The sequence below is a fragment of the Mytilus galloprovincialis genome, chromosome 11, assembly GCF_965363235.1.
Source record: "Mytilus galloprovincialis chromosome 11, xbMytGall1.hap1.1, whole genome shotgun sequence".
NCBI classification, from domain to species: domain Eukaryota; kingdom Metazoa; phylum Mollusca; class Bivalvia; order Mytilida; family Mytilidae; genus Mytilus; species Mytilus galloprovincialis.
In genome coordinates this window covers 61748378-61769059 of record NC_134848.1, presented here as the reverse complement: position 1 = coordinate 61769059, position 20682 = coordinate 61748378, and the positions used below count along the sequence as shown (strand labels likewise).

The 20682-nt window shown below is 33.3% G+C and overlaps 3 protein-coding genes across 3 annotated transcripts; all 3 read left to right on the top strand.

Annotated features, from left to right (window-relative positions):
* Window positions 1–1613: 1613 nt before the first annotated feature.
* On the top strand, window positions 1614–20682 carry LOC143052553 (uncharacterized). The gene is made up of 5 exons (XM_076225608.1): window positions 1614–2276; window positions 6155–6232; window positions 6888–6971; window positions 8622–8696; window positions 18655–20682. The coding sequence occupies exons 1-5, from the start codon at window positions 1898–1900 to the stop codon at window positions 19116–19118; spliced, it is 1080 nt and encodes a 359-aa protein (XP_076081723.1). The 5' UTR covers window positions 1614–1897; the 3' UTR covers window positions 19119–20682.
* LOC143052552 (uncharacterized) lies at window positions 10694–12093 on the top strand. Its single transcript, XM_076225607.1, has 2 exons — window positions 10694–11268; window positions 11667–12093. Exons 1-2 carry the CDS (start codon window positions 10809–10811, stop codon window positions 11882–11884), a joined length of 678 nt encoding a protein of 225 aa, XP_076081722.1. The 5' UTR covers window positions 10694–10808; the 3' UTR covers window positions 11885–12093.
* On the top strand, window positions 12254–14608 carry LOC143052551 (uncharacterized). The gene is made up of 2 exons (XM_076225606.1): window positions 12254–12340; window positions 12888–14608. The coding sequence occupies exons 1-2, from the start codon at window positions 12293–12295 to the stop codon at window positions 13647–13649; spliced, it is 810 nt and encodes a 269-aa protein (XP_076081721.1). The 5' UTR covers window positions 12254–12292; the 3' UTR covers window positions 13650–14608.

Genomic DNA, 20682 nt, shown 5'->3' with positions numbered 1-20682 from the left:
TATTTGTATTAAAAATGAATAATCATATGTTATACCAACAATAGATGTAAATAAAGGCAACAGTAGTATACCGCTGTTCAAAACTCGTAAATCTATGGACAAAAACCAAATCGGGGTAACAAAGCATTTGTTTGTTCAGTGTTGTAATAGTGGAAAACAATAATTTAGCTGTGCACGGGATTTTCACTGCATGATTTATTTTTATTTTGGTGTAATATATAGTTTCTGTATTGTTTATTTTAGCATGTAATACTTGTTTGTGTCTCTTTGGTACATTCCGAATTTAGCTGTCAAAATAAGCAGTATACCTAGACCTTTTGGTAAACAAATCCTATCTTATATCACTGTACAGAGGACATTCAAGGATTTATATTAGATTTTTAAAATGTATTGATTAACAAAATGTTGGCCTACAATAAATGAATCGTGATCTAAGTAAAGGTCTTATATTGTAACATTAGGAGATATACAGGGTCGGCTCCATGAGCAAAGGATTTGCTTCATAAAAAAATGTTGTGCTAGAACCTGTATCCTGTTATTCATGTTATTGTTCATTAAAAATAAAAATTAAATATAAAGTTAAATAATCACTTTATGAAGATTGCGAAAATCCTGGACCTGAAATATGATGACTCAGATCAAATACTTTGTTAACAATATGTATAGTGTACCTTAAGCCCTCTATATATTTATAATATATGCATACTTGTAATTACATTTAAGTAAATATTCATAGATATTTTATCTTGTTAACATACTGGTTTTCAGATATTATCTATATGCCTCATCTCTTTGTGACACAATTTGGTAATGTAAGCAGTATAAAACGTAGAAACACACGGATAGCTCCCAAATTATCAGAAGTACCCAAAATGAAGTAATGCGTTGTAAAGAATGTTTGGATAAATTTAAAGTGTTCGAAGTTCGAGGCATGTAAATGTTGATATTTGCAAAAAGGATAGTGCATGAACAATTTCCATTCCGAGATATGTTTTAACGAAACTCCATAGTAAAAGTGGCAAAATTGTAACCGTAAAAAGTGTTCCTATCGAAAATTGCATTGTCTATATTAACAGAAGTGCAACCTATAATATTCATAGAACCATAGGTTTTTACTGTTTGGGTAGCGTCGTAATAATATTGTTATGTCAGTGGAGAATTGATCTTTTCAGAAGGAATAATGAATCTCTTTCCATTATTTTAATCCTGTGTTAAAAATGGGATTTATGGATTATAGCATGTCTGTTTCCCATGGACACTGATATCCTTCATTGATCAATTTAAGTCCTTGATTAGCGCCTTGGGCTGATAAGGGTGTTCGTGGACGATTGCAGAGTGCGTAGGACATGCTTCAATCTTTAAATGTATTCCTTATGTATCAGGCTAAGCAAAAGAAAAATGTCGAGGTTATGGCACCATTTTGTCTTGAAAGTAAACCATAAGATAGCAACAGTCAACAATTTTCCTTACATAACAACACTTTCAATGGTCGAGATCAATAACAAATATCTCATACATTTATCAAAATCTGTTTCGATAAAGTAAACAAAATTAGATAATAAATATATCGAACTGATTAGAGAACGTGTTTATGATATAATATTGTATATACGCCCCCAACAATATTATGGAGACGTTTATGTTTCTTTTTTGTTTTCTATTGTTTTCTCCAAATTTAAACGGATTTTTACTCGATAAGACTACTTCAACAAACCTTGGGATTTCAGGACACCAATATGTTGCACTTATGGAATTACTTACAGAGGAAATTAAAGCTTGAAAAAATATAGAAGTTGCGGTGACACAATTGCACACAGAACTCGTTTCAAAGACATTAAACATAACAGATCTTCGTGATCAAACAAATAAGTTGGAACTAAGTGTTCATCAGCTAAAAATGGAAAACGTTGCTATCCATGTCAGTTATTCCAATCTTCTGCAGAATTATTCTATGTTACAGGTAGACTACAATACAGTAAAAAGTCAACTTACAGCATATGAAAAGAAGTCAATAGAAATGGCAACTGAAATTGCGGCTTTGAAGCAGTTAAAAGCTATTAATCATCTGCAGGATATCAACACGTTACAAACGGACACAGAAACGTTAAAACATCAGGTTCATACACTAACTACCAACCAGGCTGCACGAGGACAAGACTTTCTCGCCCTTTACAATCAGACTCTAGCATTTAGGTCAGACACAGCACGTGATATTATAAAACTTTCCAGTCATCAAAATGATTCAATTGACTTGATGTTTTCAAAACTTCAAAACGGTATGTAAATAATGCACAAGTCTTACGCCTCAGTCACACTAGACCAAGATCGCACTACGCCTTTTAAAAAATTAGTTCAGATCGTGGTGAGGTCGCGGTATGAGCGGCATGACATTGTCACTTTTCGTTGTTTTCACGATGATATAACGTCCTCATTACGCTTCTACAACGATCCAGCTACAGTTTGTAACACGTTCTAACCACGCTTATCTTCGACCTCACTCCGATTATCACGATCTTACTACGCTCATCAAGTTATTACTACGACCATATTCGATTACAACTCAATCTTACCAAGCTTCTACCGCGATTATAGCACGCTCTTACCACGATCATACTACGATCATACGACGTTTATATCTCGATTTTACTATGCTCTCAGCAATAACGTCAACTAGTGTTCCATATTAATACTGGTAGATTCCATCTATGTTTCATTAATACATAGATTTCTCAAAAATAATACTGTCATGCTATTAAAATTTACCAGAACTCCTGAGCGTGATGGTAGGGATAGATGAAGGGAAAGAGGGCCCTCTGATAAGAATCCTAAGCCAGTAGAGATGTCGGACCGACCAATCTAACATATTGCAATTGCTGTTCCATCAAAATCAAATTAATTCGTAGCTAGTTCATCAATACATAATGATGACCAAACTGAAGTCTCCTTTCGGTTGATTATTAAGGATGAACCCTACGACGTCTAAACTCTTCTTCTTCTTCTTCTTCTTCTTCTTCTTCTTCTTCTTCTTCTTCTTCTTCTTCTTCTTCTTCTTCACCCTTCTTCGCACTCATAATACCAATGGTATGGCCTTTTCGTTACGATTTTGTATCTGTGTTAATGATTGTAGCAGCAATACTACATGTACATGGTTTCGTGTTTCAATGGTTCAATTGAAATAAATGGTTCAAACAAACCCGGAGCTTGTGTATATTTTATGTGCCAATGACAATGAAAATTACAAGAACTCGAAAAGGTCGTAGTAAAAACTAATCAAGTCGTAAGAAGAGCACGATGAGAACGACTGAGAACGAATAAAACGTGCTAGAATCGTACTTTGGTCCTGGAACAGCGTGTTACAAACGTGGTAAAGTCGTAATAGAAGCTGTTTTGAGTCGCGATGTCGACGTGATGTTCGTAGTAAGGTCGTAGAAACGTCGCTATGAGACCTTATCGTAGTCTCTGTGACTATAATAATTTTTTCACGCTCTCGCTACGATGATACAGAGACCTTTGCAATCTTACCACGACCTCATTGCTCCCTGCCTACACTTCTACTACGACCTGATGTCGCAATGAACCGCACCACGATTCTTTTGAACATGCTCAAAGTTGGCCACGCTCATCACGATCATGAGGACCTCACCACGACCGTTCAACGACCGTAACACGAACTTACTGCGATCACGATCGCACTATGATTGTTAACATTTCGGTTTTTTTTTCCAGAGATCGTAGTGCGATCGTGGCCTAATGTGACTGCGGTATTAAACCTAATAATTAGCACTGTTGTCAATATTGAATTGTGCTTAGATATTTACGAAACAAACACTATTTATATAATATCCTGCATGAGGATCACAATGACTTTTGTTCAACTTTATTAGCACAAGGATACAGGTGAATGACGTCAATAAGACACGCATAACCGACGAACCAAAGGACATTGCTCTAAAGCGGTCTTTTAAGCTAGGTTCACACTGCCGATCAGATCAACTCGATCAAGCCCGATCCAGACAAATTACGTGATCAGGAGACTGGTCTGACTCAATCGACAAGCATGCTCGGGATAGTATACCTTGTTCTTTATCGATCTGACTTTCTACTGTTTTATTGACTAGTTTCTGTTTTGTCTGTCCGTATTTTCCGTGTGTCCAGAAATTGTTGTAGTATAAAAAAAGGAGAATAGTGTGGTACAATTGTCAATGAGACAGCTCGTCACAGAACACTTAATAACACAGAAATTATTAATAACAACTATAGGTCAGATTGCAGTCAATTTTTTTTTTCTCATTTGAACTTTTTGACGTAATTTCACACAAAAATGAGACGAAAGCAAACTATACACTCGCTGCAAATGCTTCTACAGCTTGTCGTTGGTTAGTTAGTGTTAGTTGATACGATGCATTTCTTCTAATTTTAACATTAAATCAATTATCTGATCTCGCTTGTTATAATTCAAAACAATGTCAAAAATTACTCAAATTTAGGTATTTAGGTATGACCCTCCTTTCTTTCATTAAAATAACAGATATGAAAGAAAATTTGAGCAATATTAGACAATATTTTGACTTATGCAGGAAACATACCTTTCTTTAAAAAAAGAATGCTTTATCGTCACTATCTTCATACAGTCATCTGATTAAGATGAAGAACTGCAAATAAATTTAAATATGCATAGAGGAGCGATGTCCTCTGTGTCTATTTCTACGAAGGCTATTTTCCCCGTGTAATAAGTTCAAATAACAACTCTCTTGATAGATATATGTAAAGTTTTTAACAGTTTCAGAAAAGGTATCACTCCAGGGGATTGAAATTCTACTGTTGGTAAAATTTTTTGGAAATATGTGACATCTTTGCCCTCTTTTGCAATATTGTTTAACAAATACATGCAGGTTGTAGCCATACAGCAAAACGAAAATACTAGTAAATATCTTTAACCCTTTAACAACTGGATATCAAATCTATGAAAAATACTTATTACATACTTATGCACTATATATGACACAAACGGTATTTGTAAGATAGCAAGGACAAGGGAGTGGTAAAGTTTATGTATATTGCTGTCTATCATAAGTACTAATCCAGAGACAAATCTCATTTTGTGGTGTCATTCCCCCAAAAAAGCAATAAAACTACCATTACATATCAGTGTCCACTATGAGGAAGCTTTTAAAAGCATTTGGTTCCTCTTTATTGAGTTAGTGCAAGTCTCGCTTACTGCCCACACAGTGGTCATTGTGTCAATGAATGCCCCACCTAGTTTTCCCGGCGCCCGTTGCTGTCTACACCATCTTCTATACACTCTTCAATATCCGTCATTACTATTAACCTGTCTCTCTGAGCATTTACCACCTTGCCCACAAGTACAACTGTTTTATTTCTATGTAGATATTTTAACTGTATGATTTTACTCCGACCTTCTACTGATTATAACCAAATAAATGGAGAATGTGTCCAGCTAGCATATATAACATTGTAAAGGGTCATTACACAAGAACGGTCACCCAAATTCGCATTTGATCTGTGTTTTATGGTAATAAACATTGTGTATACGGCGTTTCATAAAATTTGGTTGAGTCAAAATACAATTAGAGAACGGAAATTAATATTGTTGGGACGTACGTGCGAACAAGTGTTACACTTAATGCCAACTCCGAAGCGGAGGGGAATAAAAATTTCGGACGTTTTTATACTAAAATTGTGCATACCCGACCAATTCCCGATTATCCCTACGACCCATATACGATCTGGTCGATCTGGTCTGGTCGAGATCAGGCTGAGATCGTGAATAGTTGATTTGGTCTAGATAGTCGAGTAAAGATCGTGAATTGGTCGGAATTATCGAATAAATATATATTTTGTTGTTGGGATGAAGTCGTGATGGAGTCATTAAGGAGTCGTGAATGTCCGTGTAAAGTCGGATGGCGGTCGGGAAGAAGTCGTAAACAGGCCCGATTAAGAATTTGGTTGAGCTTGGTCGTGGAAATGTGGACAATCGGAATCGTCGAATTGATTTGATCGGCAGTGTGAACCTAGCTTTAGGTGTATATTAGATGTTTGTTTTATTTGTATTCGATGACAAATTATAATTTAAAATTGGAAAATACATTCTCTGAAATATGTAATAATTTAAATTACTATTTCTATTTTGTAGAAAATGAAACTTCTCATCAGTTGATAAGCAACATGAATAAGACGATGCATGTTTTTAATCAGCAAATAGCAAACAATGGTAAGATATTGATAATAATTGGACTTATAATTCATCATACAGGTTTGAACACCAAAAGTGGGTTGCTAGCTTTCTTACACGTCCTTCTATCGAAGGTATCAAAGATTTAAATAACCGGGTTTTGTTCATATTTACAGTTATTTTCTATAAAGACATCGTAATACATAGATAAAAGTGATAAATCAATGATATTTCAATACAAAAGAGTTTATATTAGAATATTTAACTTTCTTCTTTTTACAACTAACCAATTAAATTCGTCTAGCTAACTGAAACGTTTAAATGGGTTAAACATGTTAAAAATTGAAACAAAGGGTTTATACTTTTTGTTCATAGATTTATTAAGCGATGTTGAAAAAATTCGCTAAAAAATAATTGAGTTAATTATGCTACTGCCTAAAATGTTTCGTAATGACTTTGATTGTCTCGAAAAACCACAAAGTTGTCATTGGACATCAACTGTTGCTTCGGAAAATTATTCACGTCAATTGGTATTGTACTAGACTAAAATATTTCGAAAAAATGAGGTTTTACTGTTATTCATATTTCAAAATAACATTTCCTCAATTTTACAGAAACATATAACAAGTATGCATGTATGCAGGACGGGAATTACAAGCAATGTTGTTCACATATTTTTTGTTTTATTTATCAGTGACTCAAAGCAACAGCCAAATAAAGAAGATGCTACATGACGAAATACACGCGATCAGTCGACAAGTCAACGAAGAAATCAATGGTTCGTCTAAACAGTACACATTATGGCGTGCAAGTTTGTGTTTGCTTGTTTGTGTGTGTGTGAGTGTGTATGCGCAAAAAGAACGTATTGTATATTCGGTCAACTTATTGAGATAGTTGTGCAAAAGCCTGGTAGACATTGTATTTATCAATTTCTTATTTTTCTGTTTTCAGTTGACATTAATCATTAAAATAAACAATATATCCCTGCCAGTCTTTATGATTATAATAATTAACACGAGCTATTATAAATGACATGGTAACCTGATTGATAGACAAAAATTGAATAACATTCAAATTTGAAAAAATGTGGAATAGAATTTTCTACGGAAACTTGTATTTTCAAAAATCATTTATCCAACAAATCATCTAAATGTCACTTTTTAATGAAGGATAGCCTTTTTTTACGTACTTATGGTTAATAAAGAATGGACACTATCAACAGAAGCGTGAGTTTTTCTTTGACATACGTACTAATGAATATCGATTTTTGAAACAAATAAACAGGGCATCCGCGTAAGACAAGGAGATACAGACCATCTTTTAAATTTCAAAATGACCACACGCACGATACACGCATGCACGATACACGCACGGTGAATGGACGATGAATGCATGGTGAATGAACGATACACGATATAAGCACGATGAGCGATGAGCATTAAGCGGAGGATCAACGAAAAATGAATGATGAACGTACGATAAACGCAATATGTACAATGAATGATGGATTCACGATACACGCACGATGAATGAAAACACACACGATACACGCACGATGAATGAGGAATGATACACGCACTATACACGAACGGCGAATGATTCATTGACGAATGAACGATAAGCGCTTAATACACGATTCTCAAAGCCATTTTATTTGGAATTGCATTTAAAATTGATGTATGATAATGAAAATATATCTCGCTCTCCGTGTTGATTGGTCGACAATTTTACCATGCATTCCATGTATTAAATAAATCAATTGGCTGTATCGTTTACTGTATTTCCAATATCGATGAGTGTTGTCAAATAATAAAACTCATCCATTTGTATAATTCTACTTAATATCATATAATATAAAAAAAAGTATTTATAAATTGCTGCATTTTAAAGAGGGGCGATTCCAGCTATTTTTTAAAAGAGGGTTCTCAACCTAGGCTTAAATGGGTGGTTCCAATTATATGTCCCGATTCAGATGCATTGATCGTCAAAATAAAGGGTTCTAACCCCCGGGACCACCCCTCCTTTCTAATCTGCAAAAATCTTAATACAAAATTTCAATTTTGGTGTATATGATGAGTGTATTTGCATATTCAAGACCAGATAACAATTAATGCAATCAATCGGATCGAAGAGCGCATAAATGCCTCTGAATATGACTTCCCATTTGGGTTTTTTCTAACATTTCTAAAGAGACTTCAGCATGTTCATAATAAACGGATTTATACACCAGATAGTCGCCAAAAGGACAGTCTACGTGAGCAAAGGTTTTCCGGTGGGATGGTTAGTCATTGGAAGCTATATTTATATTCTCAGGTGATCCCCAAAGTTTCTGACTTGGACCGTATGAGTGAAACTTAAACATGATTGTGTTTCCGTTGTTAACAGCAAAGTACATATTTCTAATTCTTTCAGTGATTTCTATTTTTAGCACGTGGTACTACATACATAATCTGGTCAAGAAAGCAGTGTCCAACGAAAAACGATACGGAGCTTGTATATTCAGGTAGTTTTTATATACTCTGCAAAAAAAAAAGCATTATGACTCTTTAAGAATATAAATACATGTGTTTTGTATATTTTACAATTAAAGATGTGCACGTGTTTGATTGAAAAGAGGACAACTAATTACTTTGAGATTGGTGTTTTAAACCAATGTATCACAATAAGAGTTACTATCGGTGCAATATAATTTATTAGAGGCAAATTTTTATTTTGTCCTTTTTGCGGAAGCAAAAACATTGCTTGATTTAACATTGTTGTGCTGATATTAAAATATTTATAAATAGGATATGTGTTATAACTATGCAACTCCTTCACTGGGGATCCAACGGATGGATATTTTGTAAAGGTATCACTTGTTTAGACGTACGTAGGGAATAGTTATTTGGTGACTTCAATAATTTTTATTCCTTAAATGCATGTGCATGGATAGTCACAGTAAAACATGAGCACTTAAAAAGTGTTATATAAATCATATACGGACTTGTGCCGTAATACACAAAAGAAAATATTGTTTAAAGAGAGATAACGATCGCTTGAGACTTGACCATACCAAACTGACATATAACAGTGTCACGTCAGGTCTCTGAGGTTGTATGTTGTATGTTTTATGTTTTCTGCTTTGTATCGATCTAACAAGTGTAGTGTTTTTTTTATATAGTTCGTTCTTATGTTGTTCTATTTATAATACAATCAACCAAGCATACACATGTTTAAATCGTGATTTTTTTTTCTGTACCGGGAGCCTATAGTATAGTGTTGAAGACCGTACAGTTGCTTACAACCATTTCATTTAAACTTAAGTGAATAGATGTATCCTTGGCAATCATACCACATCTTCTTATTTTCATATTAAATACAAACAAGTACAGTCCTTGGATGGTGTTAATTTCCCGATTATACCATACACCATTACACCATTACACCATACACCTTGTACCATTACACCATACACGTTACATCTTTTCACCATACACCTTACACATTACACCATACACCATTCCCTTTTCTATCTATATGATCCGAAATTACCCATAATGCAATTAAATTTCATTATTATTATTGTTTATGTTTACAATTCGAAAAAATGAAATAAAAATAAATCGTTTTCAACCAATGAAATGTCGTACACCATCATTCACACCCTTCCCGATCACACGTTACACAATCACACCATTCCTCAAACACCATTACACCATTCCTCTTGCACCATACACCATAGCACCATACACCTTACACCATTGCACCATATGCCATACACCATTACACCATACACGTTTTTTTGGGAAGTTTACACCATCCAAGGGCTGTACAACTTAATGATTGGTAATCTGATACAATTTGTTTTCAAATCAGAAATACAATTATACAATTATAGAACAGAGTGTACCATTCTCTGCATAAAAAATCCTCACTCTTAGTTTAAAGTTTAAAGTGTTTCTTAAAATTTTGTAGCCTGACGAAAAGACTTCTCTCTCCTGATGTCATTGATATTTTGCTTGGAACACGATATCTGTATTTTTGTTGAAACGAATCTAACTGACGTAATTTAAAATAATTTAAACCTACCAGACGATCTTATCTATATCTGCTGGACTATGTTCAATTTCTGTGTTTGATTTATCGCTATAAAAAGATTTGAAAGGCCTTCATATATAAATTAACAAGAAATATATCTTCTTGAACACTTTGAATGCATTTTTTTTCAAAATCTTGGTTTTCATAAACTCTTTATCGTTTATTTTCATTTAAACAACCCTATTCTATTTGTGTAGGTCCGAGCCTATTATCTACTCACATGACTAATTAGACTCGGATCCAGCAATTTTTATACAAAAAGGAGGGTTTTCTATCATATATCTCCATTCAAATTTATAATTTGTCAAACAAACAGGTGGTTTGAACACCCTTATCTGGCAGCCGCCACTGTAATGGATATAAATAAAAATTTGCATGTTACAAATTAAGAATTTAAAATTTACAAATAAAGAAATTATTCAAATAGTCGACTTTCATATTATATTTGATGTAAGCGGTTATGCGTAACGTAAGCGGCCTACGTCACGTGATACCCGACAAGTTTTTTTCCGCGAAAATATAAACAAAGTAAAAAAGAATGGTAAAACGTTGTGTTTGGGGAACCTGCAACAGCGATGACAGATATAAGCATAAACCTCATATGTCAGGAGTGGAATTCTTTCCTATACCTAAGCCTAAAACAAGATTGGAAGAAACTTTACAGTGGGTAAAAGCTTGTGGCAGGAAAGATTACGCCGTATCCAATGTAAACAAACATGCCTATGTGTGCAGCAAGCACTTTGTTGATGAGAGACCTACCACCCAACATCCATACCCAATCATGGCTACCCCTTTAAAGCAAACTGTGCACAAATCCAGGAAACTTCCGTTTGACAGAGCCACTGTACATATCAAAGCCAGCATAACCACGCCCACTACCAGTAAAATTGTCGATCAAGTATGGATGGATGTTGGGGCGTATGTAACTTTAAATGGATCCAACACATCAAAAGACCAACCTCTTCAGGCAACACCACATTTCTGTGAAGAACTTAAAGGTAATGACTGGTATAATATATATATATGAAATGACAAGGCATTGACCGATAATAAGTAATCAAACTCCGAAAAAAGGGGGGGGTGAATTCCAAGTATCATGCGCCTCTAAATTGATGTATGTGTATGCTGTCCACTTGCTCTGTTTCTTAATGATTATGTCTGTGAATCATTTAATCAATGTTGTATACCTGCTGTGCCTTACAGATGCTGCATTGGACTACCCTATCAGTAATCATCTAATGTTTTATGTGCATATATCCACCTATATAGTATATGTCCATATTTTTCTACAAAATATATGTCATCAGTACATTCTAAGTCTTTTGCTCAATATTAGTTGGTTTACAAATAATTATCAACCAAGTCATGCAATATATATTGAATCTTGATGTTTCAGTGGATGCAGACCATACTTACTATGCTGTAAAGAGGGGATTTAATGTACAAACTACAAGTATATCTACACAAACAGACATTACCATGGCAGAAATGGATTCTCTGACCGATAATATGATGGACACTGGTAGCATGAAGAGAAAGAATCTCATGAATGACATTATGAAAGACAACAAATCCTGCAAATTCTATACAGGTACATGTAACTTAAATTTTTAAAGATTTAAAAATGTATGGAAGCTTGATGGTATTTTATGCACATTTATAAATGGGTAATAAATTACAAATGACATTTATTCTGTATATTAACCATGAAAATAAATTATCACCCGACCACAAAAGGCTGAATTCATTTTGCCTATGGGTCAAATTGTCTAGACTAAGTGTGCTTGTCACAGTACATGCAGGTGGTATTGTTTCAATTTCTTTAAAGTTTGAGATTAAATCCTATCTGGAGACAAAAAATATAATTTGATTGCTCAAATTTGCCTTTTTTAAATTGTTGTGTCGATATTTAGACGCTTTACCATGAGAAATAAGTATATACATTTTGTTTTCTTCATTCAAGGTGTATCACAGGCAGTATTTTGTTTCATCCTAAATTTCCTGAGGAAAAAGGCTTCATCCATGGTGTACTGGAACAGTGCAGATACATCCGAAAGGGAAAATTCTGAGGTAAAAGATATATTAAGAGGTTTATACTTTTTATTGTGTCCTTTAGCATGTTTAGTATACCAGAAAAAGCAGACGACAAAATTTTTGTACACTTGTGTACATGTACATGTATTTATAATGTAATGTCAGTACCTTAAATCTGTTATCCAAATACATTAAACAAAATTAATATAAGAACAGTGTAAATGGTGAAAGTATTAGGACAGTTTCTGCTTGATATTCTGGAGCATCTAGCTACATTTGTTGTAATGTCATTTGAGTTTTTAAATTTTCACCATGGAAAAACTTCTAAGTCAATGAACCAATTTTTGCATGACTCGAGGTGCAGGTACAATGTGTAATGTTTTTCAGTCTGTGCGTATGTTTGTTCAATATTGAATTGTTTGCCAAATTGATGTTTTGACCCGGATTTCGTGTTCCACCTATTTAACATTGAAAACAGCACAAGTCTCAATAACAATTGATGGTAACTGAAAACATGACTCTAGAATCAATATAGGTTTCAGATTATATGAAGAATATATGCATCATCATTTATTTATTTCAGACACCTCGCAAAGGACCGAGAAGAATATTAGACATAAAGGAGGAATTAGCACTCACTTTGTTAAGACTAAGAAGAGGATTCGATACCAAAACTCTTGGGGACATGTTTGATATATCAGAAAGCTCTGTGTGTAGAATATTTACTACTTGGCTAAATCTAATGTATCATGATTTGAAGTTTTTGGTCAGATGGCCTTCAAGAGAACAAGTTCTTAAAAAAATGCCAAAATGTTTCAAACACTTTAAGAAAACAAAATGTATTATTGATTGCACAGAATTTTTTGTACAAAAACCTAGTCTGCCATCAGCTCAGCGAATTACATATTCTAGTTACAAACATCACAACACTTTTAAGTGTCTTGTTGGAATCACACCCAGAGGTTCATTTAGTTTTATATCCGACTTATTTACTGGTAGCATATCTGATCGTAAAATTGTACAAGATTCTGGCTTCCTACAGAAAGTTGAGTATGGTGATGATATAATGGCAGATAGAGGCTTCCTTATTCGAGGTGACTTAGCGCTTAAAGGGGCAACTTTAAATATCCCCCCTTTCTCAATGGGAAAGCAGATGTGTGCAAATGCAACTACAAAGACACGCAGAATTGCACGTGCAAGAATTCATGTGGAAAGGGCAATAGGAAGACTGAAGAACTTTACACTTTTACAGAGAACTATTCCACTGAGAATGAAACATACATTTAATCAAGTTGTAAAAGTGTGTGCCATTTTGTGCAATCTGGACAGTCAGTTGGTTAAATAATATATAACTTATTGTTGACTTTTTATTCCATTTCTTTAAATTACATGTATAAACAAATACATGTACATACATAGACATGATAAATAAGATGTTGACCAAAAAATTTTGTTAGGTCAAGTTTAAAAACAAAGATGATATGGTATGATGAATACCAATGAACTCTCCACAAGAGACCAAAATGACACAGAAAATAACAACTATATGTCACATAACAGACTTTAACATTGAGCAAAGTCTTAACCGCATAGTCGGCTATAAAAGATTCTGAAATGACAATGTAAAAAATCAAATGAGAAAACTAAAACCCTATTTATGTTAAAGTTAAGTCCATTCAAAATTGAATATAAAATAGAAGATGTGGTATGACTGCCATTGAATCACAACATTCAGACAAGTATCCATACAAGAGACATTTTATTGTAGTTAAAGTACTAAGCAATTATAGGAGACAGTACAACCTTCAACACAGAGCTTAGGCTCACCTTTATTAACAATCTATAAAGGGCCCAAAAGATAACCAGTGTAAAACAAATAATAAACTGGAATACAAAATGAAAGAGACACACTGTAAAACCTGTTTAAAAAAGATTTACTCATCAAATTGATATGATGTTAATTATTAATAAGTAACATGTACATTTTATGACAAAATTCATTGACAAGATATAATTGCATTAGCCAAATGATTTAGGAAGAAAAGCTGAAACTTATTACACATTCTTTCAAAAAACAGAGGATCAAATGTAGCACTAGCAACAGCAATTCCTTTCTTTGTGAATACAACCAAGTCTGATTTGTGGATTCCATATATACCCATTTGTCCTTGAATTTGATGGTAATATTCGCATTTGTCAGTTACTTGAAGTTCACCACTTGAATCTAGCACACATCCCTTTTTAATGGCAACTTCCTTAGGATTCAAGTTCTTGTCAGCAAACGGACATTTAACTTCCACTAGATTCTCACCATGACACTTACATGAGAACAGACCATCGACAGAACATCCAACATAAGGCAACCTTGTGTAGATACGAAGTCCCTTTTTCTCTAACATACAGCCTTTGTGTTTATGTCTGTTTACACGTATGTAAAGGTCTAATGCAGCTTTCTCTTTCCTCTTCCCCCATTCAAGAGATGGTACTTCAGAATGAGATAAATCATATTCCCCTAGTAGACTTTTCATTAACGAAGGAGGGCATTTCAAATTGTCAACAGCTCTACAGACTTTAAAAAAATTTGACGCAGTTATTCTACCTTTCCTCAACTTAAACCAAGTAGCGTTATCTGACTGATAAACAGTACAACGTTCAACGTGCAACACTTCATCTCGTTCTATCAGAATAGTTGACAGGGTTTCTGGAGTAGCATTAGCATTAACAGCTGCTGACATCATCGACCAACTTTCACATCTATCACATGCTACGAAATCCGCCTCTTCATCCAATTCTGATGAGTCCTCTAACAAATCTAAAGCCTGCAGTTCTGGTGATATCTTGAAAAAGAAAAGATGAAAATATTAATTATGCAACTGCAAATGCACCATGGCAATTCACTATATATACATATATACTAAGTTTAGTTGGTGTAGACTTACCTATTTTAAAAATTGCATGGTCATAAAAGTATTGTCTGTAACACAGATACTGTTTATATAATTTTTCCAGCTTTATAGAAATTATTGCAATATTTTTTTAAAAATTTATACTGAAATATGTTTGTGCCTGTCCAAATCAGGATCCTCTGCCCTTTACTCGTCTTGTATTGTTTTTTAATAAATTTTGGAGATAAGTATGACATCCAATATCACTAAACTAGTAAATGTATATATTATTGTTTAGGGGCCTGCTGAAGGACGTCTGTGAGTACAGCATTTTCTCAATGCATTGAAGACCCATTGGTGTCCTTTGGTTGTTATTTGCTTTTTGATCAGGTTGTTTTCTTTTTGACACATTCCCCATTTCCATTCTCACTTTTTTACTCTCTAACTTATTACAGGAGACATCTCATTAGGGTCTAGGTAATCTATTATTTACATTATGAAAATTTTTATGTAAATTTAATCACATACATGTACATGTAGTATTATAATAATTACTGAAATAAATTGGGTAATCAATTATTAATCAGAAAAATATTCTAAGATAATTAAACATCTATGAAATATGTGTTATGTTTGAATTAAAGTAATCAAATAATCACTGAAAAATTGTAAAGTTATCAAATATTATATAAATGAAATTGTTTGTTTCTATCTTATGAGCAGTTAAATTAAGATGCTCCCAATACCATGTGAAATATGGTAAATATATTACAGTTTAGAAAATCTAATTCAAACTTACTGCTTTTAACTGCCTAGCAATGTTTAACATTTGTTCAGCTCCATAATCATCTCTGTTGTCTGAAGACCGCGGGTCAAAATCATGGGCACCATCTTGCATTCCATTGTCAGCTTGATCAGCAGTTGAATACCTGAAAAAAAGACAATACTTAAAATGCTTTGTTTATATTTCATGCTTTTAGCTCAAATTTACAGAAAGATAAAATCTTGTGACACACAAATTCTGTTGTGTGCCTATTCCAAGCCATCAGTTGTTTCTAATGATGTCAAAGTAAACTAATTTATTTTTTTTATTTCTCAATTTTAGTTTAATATGAATATATATTCTTGTAAGGTCGTATAAGAGTTTCTCAATGCAAGTGGTGTTGCTTTCACTCAAATGAAATTGATCGTTATTTTGTCATCAATCAGGCAATTTTCTGGGCCTGTGATAGCTGACTGTTAGGAATTAGCTTTGTTCATTTTTGAAGGTGGTTCAGTGACCTATAGTTGTCAATAATACTTTATTCCGAAAGCAACACAGCTTATAGGATACATATACATAATTTTACACCAATATAAGAATTTCACAAGAGATATATAATATATATAAATATAAGGTGTGCATGAAAGAACATATAATACATAATACAAAATACGAGCGGAGAAGGATATAATACTTAAATAAAGTGAGAACAAAAATATTATTTACTCCAATTAAATTCTAAGTTTTTCTGCAGATTTTAGAAATATACCCAAGTTATTCAATTCTTTAATATTTCTGACAGATAACAACTGGCTCAGTTTGAATGTAGAAGGATTTCTACAATAATACTTTTTTATATACTTTTCTCGAATCTGACTATATTTTGTAAATGTCTGTGTTAGTTGGTTGCTTGTGCCACAGTGGAGATATGTCTCAATGGCTATTATACCACATCTTCTTTATTATAATTACATGTAATAAAACATTTACTGTTGTAATGAACAAAATCTTTTTTAAAAATATGAAATGTTAATAAATTTATACTGTTAATTATATTTACATGTAGCTAGTATACCTTGCTTTCATAATTTTCAACTTTTTAATTGGAACTGGACAATCATGCTGCCTTGCTCTTTTCAACCATAAATTGTCACCATCAGTAACTGATTTTGCCTCAAATCCTTCAATTTCATACAGTGTTGCACCTATGTGTCGACAACCACCATCAGCACTGAAAAACACAAATACAAAATTAGTTAGACTACACATGAAAGAAGGAAAATATATTTCATACAAAATGTACATGTAGGATTCATGCAATACATTTCTACATGTATATAGAAATTTTTGTTAGTCTGCAACTTAAACATGACTGGTTGATTTTGTTGTAAATTTTCTCAAAATTATAAGAAACTGTTTCAATCAACACGCACACACATTAATCATACATGTATATTGGTGTATTGCTACAACGCTACATGAAGTACGGGTGATCTAGTATTCTACATGTATGTATCTCTAAACAACTAACATAAATAACTTTCACATAAGTTATTTAATAGAAGCTGATATTATGTAATTAAAAGAAAACAGAACTTTATAATACATGTAATTATATTTTCAGCAGTGTTTTTATTTTATTTTTGATGCATGGACAGCCTTGAAAATCATCATAAAGATGGACTATGGTGTACATGTACATACATGTATTTAAAAAGTACAAACAGTTGTATTAAAGCCAATATTGGTATGGACCACATATTCAAACAGATACAATGCAGTCTAAATTTTCATTCAATGTAACACTTCTTAAGCTATTTTCCTCAAGTGATTTAATATATGTGTATCCGTGACAAAATTGATTTATAACGGCTATCAAGAAAGTTTAATGCACCTTTTTAATTCAGTGATTTATAGGTGAAAAAATTGGATGCTTGTTACATGTACTTACCCTCCTATGCATGTACAATATGCTGCCTTCACATCACCAGCATTGTCCATTACGATCCAGGCATCATATGTGGAGGTATTAAGATATGTTTTGTCTTTCTGTGTAGGTTTGATGGCAGCCAAAAATATAAATAAACTGTTCAACTCGGTCATTTCAAGACTCTCTACATAACCATCGAAATACAAACGGTAATCTTCAGAAGATTTGTAGGCCTTCAACTTTCTACGATCATAGTTTGAAGTGTTATACAGCAGATAGTTAAAAACATCATACAGTGACACATTCGGAATATTGGAAAGGTCCTTGGTGAATCCTTGTAGAGAAGACATGTTGTCAATCCCGTTGCTTTTCAGCAATTCTGCTACAGTGTTTGTGACCCGGTCCGTACACATATCTGGGTCAAGTGGTAGATTTAGCCCTTCAACAGCAGTGCACAACCTCACTAATTCATTCCTTTTCATGTTGGTTACACCTATCCCCCTTAATCTCAAATATTCTTTCAAATCGGTAACTTTCATTGACGCGCAATCCATATTGTTTACTTAGTTGTCTTGGTGCTGATGTCGGGTATCACGTGACTTAAGATAATAAAAGACGGAACCGACTACGGAAAGGGAAATGTATATGAAAATGGACTATTGCATTTTACAAATTAAGAAATGGATAATTATGGCGGATATTCGTATTTTACCACGGGTGTTTCCAAAAAAACATTTTGGGAACGTCATATAAGAATCTAATTTTATTTCAGGTTATACCGGTGGTGGATATGCAGGGGATGTAGGGGCGCCTCCAGAACCAGTATGTCTTCCTTTAGATCCTAACTTTGGCAAAATCAGCGGAGAAGACTACGGTCGTATGCACGGAGCAGAATTCCTGACCAATTTCTTTGCTTCAAATAGTTTGAATCAAGATGTACCGTGTTCGGTATGTAGAGCCAAAAAGGCATCCAGTGTTATAATGATACCAGGGAAGAACAGGTGTTATAAAGGATGGAACATGGAATATTATGGTTATCTTTCATCATCTTCTCGTGGTAATAATGGTGCTAGCTCATATATTTGTGTGGATATAAAACCAGAATATGTTACTGGAGGATCATCAGTGAATTACGATGGCCAGCAGTTTTACGAAGTGTTAGCTAAATGTGGATCACTACACTGTCCACCTTATCATGATAACTATCCAATGACATGTGTTGTTTGCTCAAAATAATTGAACAGAACAATTATTTAAAATTATGTGTAGTGTTAGTTTATCTGATTTTTCCCTTTTGAACTTAATCTATGTATCAAAATTTCAGCAATTTATATAATTAAGGAATGACCTTCAAACGAACAACTATTGATATTTGTATAAATTGAAAGAAAACTATTTCATATGCATGACTAAATCTAGCATATGACTATCAATCATTTAAACCTTTCAATTATAATAGATAGACATTCAAAAGTAAAATCACAAAAATACACAAAGTTATCTGATCTTTTTGTTCATACATCAGGCTGTTATTTTTTTTTTATTTTTTTTACAGTTCCAATGTCGTTGCCTTTTATAAGTGACTACGAATTATGAAATTTGTTCATTGTTGAAGGCCGTACAGTTATCCATAGATGTTCACTATATGTCATTTGATATCTGGTTAACAGTTTGTTCATTGTCATTCACGCCACTATTCATTTGTATAGGATAAAACAAAACACATTAAATAATGTTAATAATGTTATGGACCGCTTAATGATAAATACTAAACTGCGAAAGTGTGGAAGCCTTGTCTTATATAAGCAATTGTTAATGATAAAAGAAGCTCAGCTATCAAGATCCTTAAAAAAGAGAAACAAAATGACATGTATCAAAGGATAAATAAAAATCGTCCAAAAACCATATCATTATGGTTCCAATTATTTACAGTAACAGTCAAAACCTTAGTCGTTAATATGTATTCGATTCTAAAAACTTTGATTAATTGATCGATACATAATGTAAGGGTTCATGCTATTTTATTTTTGTTTTTGTTTTTTTGGGAGGTTTGTGTAAGTGAATCAAATGTGAACAACCTGTATGGATAGTAATGGATTTTATAGTGTTAGTATGTATGACCATATATTTATGCATTATGGTACTCCTGCGTGATGTTGTTTGAGCTTTCAAATGTCTTTCAAATAGGATATTGAGTTGATCTGTGTTAATCGGTGACATCCATCTTGAACTTTAGATGTCATAGTTTTAAAAGTAATAAAGTGGCATGTGTCTATTCAATCTTCTGAATACTTGGTTTTTCAGTTTTGGAAATGAACTTAAAGCTTTTTGTGTGGATTTTTAAAGTGTTTATATCTTAACCAATATTTCCAAGGCGAACTACTAATTGTTGTGTTTTTTATGAAGGGCGCCAGAAACTAAATGAATGATCAGTTTTAATATGTGAGTTAGGTTTTGAGAAGCTGTATTTTTTGTATAAATGCATAGTTATGTCTTAACAAGATAGTCAAAAAAGGGAGCAAAAAAAAAAAAAACCCGCAAATTTATCGAAGTTTCATCAATGATAGGTGTTGCTTAAATGTGCAAGACAGCTGCTTCAATTCCAAGCTGACCAGTTTATCAAAATATTCACAAACAATTAACATGATTAAATACAATTATTATAATTATTACAACAATCAGTGAGAATTATTATTATAAAGAACGAATGTTTCAAATACTTTCAATGTATGTTCATTAATGTCAAGAATTTAAACCGTATAAATATCTGAAAAAAATTATTAAACTTGAATAACAGTAA

Bases quoted from the DNA above. Each gene is read 5' to 3' on its own strand.
- LOC143052553 (XM_076225608.1), top strand. From the start codon at position 1,898: ATGGAAAACGTTGCTATCCATGTCAGTTATTCCAATCTTCTGCAGAAT. The intron at 6,233-6,887 runs GTAAGATATTGA...TTTATTTATCAG, and splicing joins TCAGCAAATAGCAAACAATG to TGACTCAAAGCAACAGCCAA. The intron at 8,697-18,654 runs GTAGTTTTTATA...ATTTTATTTCAG, and splicing joins TACGGAGCTTGTATATTCAG to GTTATACCGGTGGTGGATAT.
- LOC143052551 (XM_076225606.1), top strand. From the start codon at position 12,293: ATGGTGTACTGGAACAGTGCAGATACATCCGAAAGGGAAAATTCTGAG. The intron at 12,341-12,887 runs GTAAAAGATATA...TATTTATTTCAG, and splicing joins CCGAAAGGGAAAATTCTGAG to ACACCTCGCAAAGGACCGAG.
- LOC143052552 (XM_076225607.1), top strand. From the start codon at position 10,809: ATGGTAAAACGTTGTGTTTGGGGAACCTGCAACAGCGATGACAGATAT. The intron at 11,269-11,666 runs GTAATGACTGGT...TTGATGTTTCAG, and splicing joins TTTCTGTGAAGAACTTAAAG to TGGATGCAGACCATACTTAC.